Consider the following 9,443-nt stretch of genomic DNA (forward strand, 5'->3'; position numbering starts at 1 on the left):
GAAAATAATGTTTTTTAAAAAAATAACCCTTGTTCAAAGATTGATTTCTGCCCTTTACCCGTTTTCTTAAGAAAGGACCTCTTGGTCTTGACCTTCCATGTACTATCAATTATTTTTCAATATTTCTAGAGGAACCAAGAAGGAGATGTTGAAAATTATAATTCATTTTCCTTTTAAAATCATAAACTGTCACACAAAACATTGTAGTAATCCAAGCTTTTATTTAAGAGAGAGCAGACATCTTGGTTCCTGAAGAGGTCTAGAACACTAGAGAGGATTAGTCCCTTCAGCTCCCAACTGTGACCTCTCTCCTCTTCTTTCCAGTGAGTTCCTACCCAGAAACTCCATTTGAAGGGGGCAGCTGGGTGGCTCAGTGGATTGAGAGCCAGGTCCAGAGATGGGAGGTCCTGGGTTCAAATTTGACCTCAGATACTTCCTAGCTGGGTGACCCTGGGCAAGTCACTTGACCCCCATTGCCCAGCCCTTATCACTCTTCTGCCTTAGAACCAATTCACAATGTTGCTTCTAAGATGGAAGGTAAGGATTAAAAAAAATGATAGAGCTTTGTGAGAAAAGAAGAGGGGATTGGGTCATCTCAGAGCAGGCCAATAGAGGTGAGATTTAATTTATGTTATAAAGAACTCTTCTTTGATAAGGAAGTTTGGATAATTGTCCAGATGCTTTTGAAGAATCAACCAAAAGGGAAGGTCTAGAATTCAGAGATTATTAGTCTCAAGATTAGGGTTCACAAGTCTGGAGTTCCTTTACTGGTCAGGATATCTTGGTTGGGTTTTGTCTGGGACCAATTCTTATCAGAGCTGTTTACTTCTGTTTAGCTTCTGTTCTTGGAATTTTACATTTTATTTCATTACAATTAAACCTTATACGGTGATGTCTGTTTTGCATATTTTTAATATCTAAACTCCACAGTCTTACATTTCTCCACATCCCCACCTTTGGCCACCAGAAGCTGAAGCCTGCATTTGACCAGCCAAAGACTGAGTGAATGGCCTTAGTGCCATACTTGTAGCAAGTTAATAGAAAATTTTTAAATGATAAAAGAACACAGAGCTTAAATAACAGCAACAATAGCTTAGCTATGTGTACAGTACCTATTAAATAATTTTTAACAGCTCTAATCAGAGACCAGAGGGCATCTTCCAGAAGGATCCATAGCATATTAAATACCATGGAGGATTAGAGTATTCTCCAAAAAGGAAAGGCCTGGGACTTGGTCCTTGATTGTCTTTTAAATGATACATTAATTAGTATCAAAGTCACTGGTAGTTATATCATCCTGCTATAACTTTTACAAGATAGATCTTAAAACTCATTTTAAAAAATTAAAAATCAAGTCTTGATGGGTCAAAATATTTGCCCTGAAAGTCATTTGTATTTCAGAGTCAATGATGTTCACACACATCTCTGCTTGCTTCTCAAAATTGTATGTTCTTTTTCATTTTTAGCTTGATCTAAATCTCATCTTCATCCGTTCATTTATTCCCCACTTAGGAGGATAATATTTCACAGAGGTTTCAAAAAATGTTTGTATGATATACTCCCTTTTTCTGGGAACCAATTTCAGTTGCATTACTTCCTATCCAGTTTCTTTTCTCAAAGTTCAGAGCACTGGTAACATTTGTACTTTATATTACTGTTTTTCAGACTTGGAAAACATAAAGACAGAGGCAGCTCCAAAGGAGAATATTCCTGGAGAAGACTCAAAGGCTGATAATAGCTGTTCTCCTTGTGGAGAAAGTGAGAGCCAGGAAAAGACTCCAGAGGTAAAACATAAGTGGAATTTGAGAAAAAGGAGCAATCACCAGAAGATTCAAAGTGAAGACAAAATTAATCAAGATGAGGAATGGGAGGAAGACTCCAGTCAAGATTCAAACTTTTCTGAACATCACAAAGATCATAAGGTTGAGAAGCTCTATAAATGTAAAGAATGTGGGAAAACATTCACTCGCAAGTCAAGAATTATTCGACATCAGAAGATCCATACTGGAGAGAAGCCTTATAAATGTGATGAATGTGGGAAAGCCTTCATGGAGAGCTCAACTCTCATTTTACATCAGAGAATTCATACTAAGGAGAAGCCTTATAAATGTAATGAATGTGGGAAAGCTTTCACTCAAAACTCCACACTTGTTATGCACCAAAGGATTCATACTGGAGAGAAGCCTTATAAATGTAATGAGTGTGGGAAAGCCTTTAGTCAGAGCTCCAATCTTATTGTACATCAAAAGACTCATATTGGAGAGAAGCCTTATAAATGCAATGAATGTGGGAAATCCTTCACTCAAAATTCGACCCTTGTTAAACACCAGAGAATTCACACTGGAGAGAAACCTTATAAATGTGATGAATGTGGGAAAGCCTTCACTCAATACTCAACGCTTCTAAAGCACCACAGAATCCATAATGGAGAGAAGCCTTATAAATGTGAAGAATGTGGGAAAGGCTTCAGTGAAAGCTCAACTCTTATTATACATCAGATAATTCATACTGGCGAGAAGTCTTATATATGTCATGAGTGTGGGAAATCCTTCATTCAAAGCTCAAACCTTATTGTACATCAGAAGATTCATACTGGAGAGAAGCCTTATAAATGTAAAGAATGTGGGAAAGCCTTCACTCAAAGCTCAGATCTTTTTAAACATCACAGAATTCATACCGGAGAGAAACCTTATAAATGTGATGAATGTGGGAAAGCTTTCATTCAGAGTTCACTTCTTATTAGGCATAAGATGATTCATACTGGAGAGAAGCCTTATAAATGCAATGAATGTGGGAAAGCCTTCAGTCGGAGTTCAAACCTTGTTGTACATCAGAAGACTCATTTTGGAGAGAAGCATATTGTAAAAAATACAGGACATCCTTCTTGTGATATTAAGCAGGAAGAGATTCATATTGGAGAATAGCCTTTTTAATATAATTAGTGTAGGAAAGTCATCAGTGGCACTTCAACCAGTATATATATGTAATATTGGAAATTGAAGAATAAAAAAGCATTTGTTAGGAATTCACTATGTGCCAAGTGCTGGGTTAATTACTGAGTATTCAGGTAATAAGACAGTCCCTATTCTCAAAATGCTTCTAACCTAATTTGGGAAGACGACATGTTAATTCAACCAGCTGCAAAATGGAAGGGAAAGGCACAAAATATTAAGGAATCAAGTATAAGTTCAATAGCAATGCCCATCACTTCTTAGCAAGAATCTGGATTTTTGTCCAAAAATGGCTGCCCATCCTAATTACGAATGGGGGAGTGGTTTTGAGGGTCTGAGTGGAAAAGGAAATGTAGATGCTCTCTGGGAAGGGACTGGAATTTGAAGCATTGTCAGAAGTAGAAGAGAGAAAGAGCCATTTAAGAAAGGAGGAAGATTTTTGTAGGGAAAAGGAAATTTAGATCTCAGGGGGAACCAGTTGGACCTTCCTGTTAATCCTTCATGAGAACTGAGACTGCTTATAAGGCAAAGAGGAAGATGTCAACTCATACTGGATTTAATTCATAGAAATGTAATGAACATTTGAAGACTTTCCAAGCCTTGCCCCCAAGATACTCTCTTCCCAGTTTTTCATTTGGCTGTCCGGATTTCAATACCATGCCTTAGTTTTAGCCTCAACATGGAATCTCCCTCAGTACCTAGAATCTCTTCAACTTGAAATATCTTTTCTGTCCTTTTCTCCTTGACTCTTTCTTTCTGATTCTGACTCCCTTCTCCTACTGGTGAATTCTTCTCCAAGCTTCTATTTGGGGAAGGGTACCAGAATGGTCAAACTTTTTCTTCTCCTCCTTCATGCTTTTCTGACTTTGTAGATTAAAATACAAAAAAACCCTTGCATGGGTCCTTGTGCCTCTTTCTACCACTCCACCTTCCAAACCACTGTCATGTATTGTCTCCCAATTAGAATGTAAGCACTTTAAGGGAAGTATTTCTGCTTGTATATATATTGTCCATTCTCATCACTGAGCCTGACAAACAGTAAATCTTTAATAAATGCTCCTTGCCTTGCCGTTGTTACACAATACAAGCCTTACCTAATATCAGAGGATCCATAGAGGAGAAAACTAGTCATACATAAATTTAGTTTAGTGTTTGTGCTTCAGATATTTTTCCTATAATGACTTTTTCCTTAATTCATTCTGTAACTCTTTTTCATTTAATGAGTATATTCAAGAATATACATTTATTGCTATGATTAATGAATTCAATTTGCTTTCTGGCATTTTCTTCATATGTATTGACTGGGTTGAGGAAATTCCTTTTTCAGGTAATAACTACTTATTTCATTTTCATCTATGTCTCACTAATATTATTCTTCACTCTGATAGTGACTTCTTAGATAAGATTTCTTGTAACAAGTGATTCTAGGCAATTAAAAGAATGATGATGCCCTCCATGAAATATGGAAGTTAAGAGATGAGATGGATTTAGGGGGGAAAGATAGTGCAGTCAGAGTAGGACATGTTGAGTTTAAGATGTTTCCAATATGAAATGTTGCCAAGGAAGATGGAAGTGCAGAACATGGGCTCAGGAAAGAGTGGATATATAGATCTAGGAGTCATCAGTGCAGAGATGATAGGAAATCCTGTATTAGCCAAGGAAATCACTAAGAGAAGCATTAAACAAGAGAGAGCAGAGGGCAGGATTCTGGAGGACAGCATACTTTGAGGTTAGGACACAGATGAAGATCCACTATGTAAAAATGAGATGTCAGACTGTTAGGAGCAGAATCACAAAGAAATCCTCTGAAGAAAATTGAAGTAGGAGAGAATCCATGGGAGAAAGAGTGTGTTCAACATTGCAATAATTACAAAGCTTTTCAGGATGAAGACTAGGCAAAACAATTTAGAATTTATCAAGATATAGAAATCATATTGCAAATGGTTGGAAGGTGAGAAAATGGAGGTAGTGAGTATAAGTAGAACTACTTTGCAAGTATTTTTATTAATGCTTATCCATTAATTTAGTGATTTTGTAAGAGTTTGAATGCAAAAGGGAGAAGAATATAGGGGTTCAGGAGGCAGATTGAGAGCCAGGTCTAGAGACAGGAAGTCCTGGGTTCAAATGTGACCTCAAACACTTCCTAGCTATGTGACACTGGGCAACTCACTTAATTATCATTGCCTAGCCATCACAGCTCTTTTGCCTTGGAACCAATACTTACTATTGATTCCAGGACAGAAAGTAGGGTTTAAAAAAGAATATGGGAGTTCTGAATGTGTTTGGAGACAGCAGGGAAGGAAGGAGACAATGTATAAGGAGAGGTTGAACTCAACTTTGTGCATATGTGTTTACAAATCCTTCATAGTCCAACCCTTCCGTTCTTCTCTGAAGCACTTCTGTCAATCATTCCTCCAAGATCATTATCTCCTTAATAGACTTTTGAGCAGTAAAATTCCTCCAGCCAAACCTTCCCAGGCAGAACCCTCAGGGAACCCAAAAATACCAGTGATCCTGGAATCTGCTCATCCTAGAACAAAGGCACAAAGAGGATGATGGAAGGAATCCAGTTGTGAAGGCGAAGGATGTAGATGATGGAGTAGAACTGATGTAGCTAACCAAGGTATTAGATAAGCAAGGGAGGACAATATGATCAGTACAGGAGTGGTAGCCTGGGGAAGGAGTCAAGTTTTGAGGTGACAAGGTCACAAGGGAAATAGAATTAGTATAATATGAAAAAGGATTTTGAAGTCCAAGAACATGATAGTGGAATATTTGTGGGAGATAAACTCAATGGTAAGACTGTCTCTATGTGTAGCTGAGGTATAATGGCATTATGGGAATTAAGTAGATTGAAGAAATAGGAATTTAGGGTGCTTGCAGGAGTGTATGTTTAAAATCTCCTAGTTTAATGAACAGATTTTCTTCCTTTTAGGAAAATCCAATCCATGGTTCAAGGAGGAAGGGCCAGAGACTTGCCATGGTTTGAGGGGAGAAAAACTATATCAGGGAAAAGTTTAAAAATATTAGTCCTAGGGGGCAGCTGGGTAGCACAGTGGATTGAGAGCCAGTCCTAGAGATGGGAGGTCCTAGGTTCAAATCTGGCCTCAGACACTTCCCAGCTGTGTGACCCTGGGCAAGTCACTTGACCCCCATTGCCTAGCCCTTACCACTCTTCTGTCTTGGAGCCAATACACAGTATTGACTCCAAGATGGAAGGTAAGGGTTTTATATATATATATATATATACATATATATATATATATATATTAGTCCTATTACATCATATCTGTTGTCTGTTTGGCTGCTGAGCAATGGAAACTTTTGGCCCCAACTTTTAGTGGGAACGTGGGGGAATGATTAATGACTAAATGAAATGAATGAACAATTAGCTAATCTAATTTTTTAAAAAAGAAAAATCCAAATTAACCATATCAAAAATATTTGAAAATTCACAACAAATGAAGAAATAATATATAATTAGAAAGACTGTTGCCCACCCACATGTGAATAAAACCAACAACATACACAACATAAATAAATTTTTACAAAAACATGAAACATGCAAATTAACTTAATTAGAAAAAAAGAATTTGAATAATTCCATCTCTGAAGAAGAAATTGAACAAGTTATAAATGAAGTAGCAAAGGAAACAAACAAAAAATGGAACCAGATCCTTCCACAAGTGAATTTTATCAAAGGTCCTAAGAATTGCTAAAAGTTAATTTCTGGTAGAAAATAACTGATTCAATTTTGTTTGTATCATTCTATTGCTATATCTGACTCTGGTTTCCACTTATAGCTACTGGTTTCCTTCAGTGTCTTCTTGCTTCTTTTTAATACAGAAAGATTTAATTTGCAAAAAGGATGATTTCAGAGGCTATGGAATGTCTCCCTTCCTGATCTAGATTGATAATTCTTTTTTTATTAATTAGGAATATCTATTCTTAAAAGGAATCATCTCATATGTAATCTTCTGTAGTTGATATATATTTGTTGATATATATTTTCCTTCATAAGCTTACTACTTCAGTGGGGATGATGAGTTGCATTGTAGTAAGCAGCCATCTTTTTTTTCTATGTTTGATAGAATGTATAAATATTGCTTGTTGAATTGTGAATGACTCATTCCCCATCACTGCTGATGGATTGTCCCACACTATTTTTTTTATACCCTTACCTTCTGTCTTGGAGTCAATACTGCGTATTGGCTCCAAGGCAGAAGAGTGGTAAGGGCTAGGCAACGGGGGTCAAGTGACTTGCCCAGGGTCACACAGCTGGTTAGTGTCTGAGGTCACATTTGAACCTAGGACCTCCCATCTCTAGGCCTGACTCTCAATCCACTGAGCTACCCAGATGCCCCCTTGTCCCACACTATTAATTGTAATAAAGTCTGCCTTATTATCTGTGCTAGCTTATTGACTATAGCAAATCAAATTGATAAGAAAATTCATGAGACAATTCTAAGAATACTAGCTGAGACTGGATGACCCAACTCTCAAAGACTCCCAGCTTAAAAAACTTTCCAAGCACACAAGATAAATTCACCAAATTGGCACCTTTTAGAGAGAGGGACCTAGGAGGGCTGGTAACAGTTGCAGTACAGAACTTTTGTGCTCGAAATTGAAAGATCTACCGAGGCAAGTTAGTGTTGTGTATATTTTTGGATTGTGTTATCTGATTGTCTGTGGGTAACGCATGCCTTGGCTGCCCTTCCTATCCAAATTCCCAATTCAATTTATAATGGAGATTCATTCATTCAGAATGGAAGTTCATAAATCAAGAGTAAATCGTGGAATCCCATTCTAAATAATGACAGAAGCTGAACATAAAATTTAAAAATTCATTAGAGCAATCAATGGTCATTATGGGAGTTGGTCATTCTTTTTAAAAATTAATTAATTTAAATTATTTTCCATGGTTATATGGTTCATGTTCTTTCCTTTTCCTCCTCTTTCCCCCCTCCCATAGCCAACATGCAAGTCAACTGGGTTTTACAAGTATCAATGATCAAGACCTATTCCCATATTATTGATATTTGCCCTAGGGTGATCATTTAGAGTCAATATCCCCAATTATATCCCCATCGAACCATATGATCAAGCAGTTGTTTTTCTTCTGTGTTCCTGCTCCCACAGTTCTTTCTCTGGATATGGATAGTGTTCTTTAAATTCCTCAGAATTGTCCTGGATCATTGCATTGCTGCTAGTAGAGAAGTTCGTTACATTTGATTGTGCCACAGTGTATCAGTCTCTATGTACAATGTTCTCCTGGTTCTGCTTCTCTCACTCTGCATCAATTCCTGGAGGTCGTTCCAGTTCACATGGAATCCCTCCAGTTCATCACTCCTTTGAGCACAATAGTATTCCATCACCAACATATACTACAATTTGTTCAGCCATTCCCCAATCAAAGGGCATCCCCTCATTTTCCACTTTTTTTGCCACCACAAATAGCACAGCTATGAATATTTTTTTACATGTATTTTTCCTTATTATCTCTTTGGGGTACAAACCCAGAAGTAGTATGGATCAAAGGGCAGGCAGTCATTTAAAGCCCTTTGGGCATAATTTCAAATTGCCTTCTAGAATGATTGGATCAATTCAGGAGTTGATCATTCTGTTCTGGAACAGAATCCTCCTTGAAATATTTTGGCAAGCTGAAAAAAAAAATACTTAGGAAGAACTGATGCCTATATTTGCTCAGCTCTGCCAAACTAATGGTCAAACTGTTTTTATTTTACTGAACAGTCTTGGACTTTATTTGGTCCATTTGATCATGAAATGTTATACATTTTAAAGGGTAAAATAGAAGTAGAATTCCCCAAATAGAGGTGTTACTGGATATTTGAACAGATACTGAAGTTTATAAAATTTTTCAATTAAATTGTGAAAAATGATTGAATCTTTCTCTTGGGGAAAAAAAAGTGACCACTTCCTTATGAACTTTCACCAGAGGACAGACGCTGGCATTCTTTGTCACATTTTCCACCTAGGGTCCCCCCACTAGTCTAAAACACCCCCATTTTAAAATAAGGGGAGAATAGGAAGATTTTTATGGCTCTAAAATTATTGTTCTACATTGGGAAAGTGCTTGTTTCTTCTTTTGTTAAAATTAATTCTAAGATTTATCATGGTCTCCAAGCTTTATTTCACCAATTTTGATATTTTTGATCTGGATTTGTAGCTAGATGATCTGGAAGAGTAGCTAGAACTGGTCAGCAGTACTGAAGATTGGCCATTTTAAGATGGATATTTATATTGGGTTTTGATAAATTAGGAAAACCTTTTTTCACAGCATGACTGATTTGTTTTCTAAATGGGAACTGCTGATGCCATCTTTGTAACTTGAAGAGTAATTTGATTTTAATCACTCTGTCCTGGAGTCTGAATGAAGCTAATATGAAATGTCAAAATTGATAGAGATGAAATGATATAAAGTAACTCAGAAATGCATTCAAATGAATTGATGACATTTGACTGGCAATCCAT

At 36.9% G+C, this 9,443-nt stretch overlaps 1 protein-coding gene across 1 annotated transcript in view; it reads left to right on the top strand.

Moving 5' to 3' along the window:
• Positions 1–6,145, top strand: part of LOC100010032 (zinc finger protein OZF-like) — a 41,968-nt gene extending 35,823 nt beyond the window's left edge. Inside the window, exon 2 of the mRNA XM_016422298.2 lies at positions 1,666–6,145. Within this exon, the coding sequence (XP_016277784.1) occupies positions 1,666–2,924 (1,259 nt within the window). The 3' untranslated portion in view covers positions 2,925–6,145. The remainder of the gene's footprint in view (positions 1–1,665) is intronic.
• Positions 6,146–9,443: the final 3,298 nt, after the last annotated feature.

The sequence above is a fragment of the Monodelphis domestica genome, chromosome 4, assembly GCF_027887165.1.
Source record: "Monodelphis domestica isolate mMonDom1 chromosome 4, mMonDom1.pri, whole genome shotgun sequence".
Taxonomy (NCBI): domain Eukaryota; kingdom Metazoa; phylum Chordata; class Mammalia; order Didelphimorphia; family Didelphidae; genus Monodelphis; species Monodelphis domestica.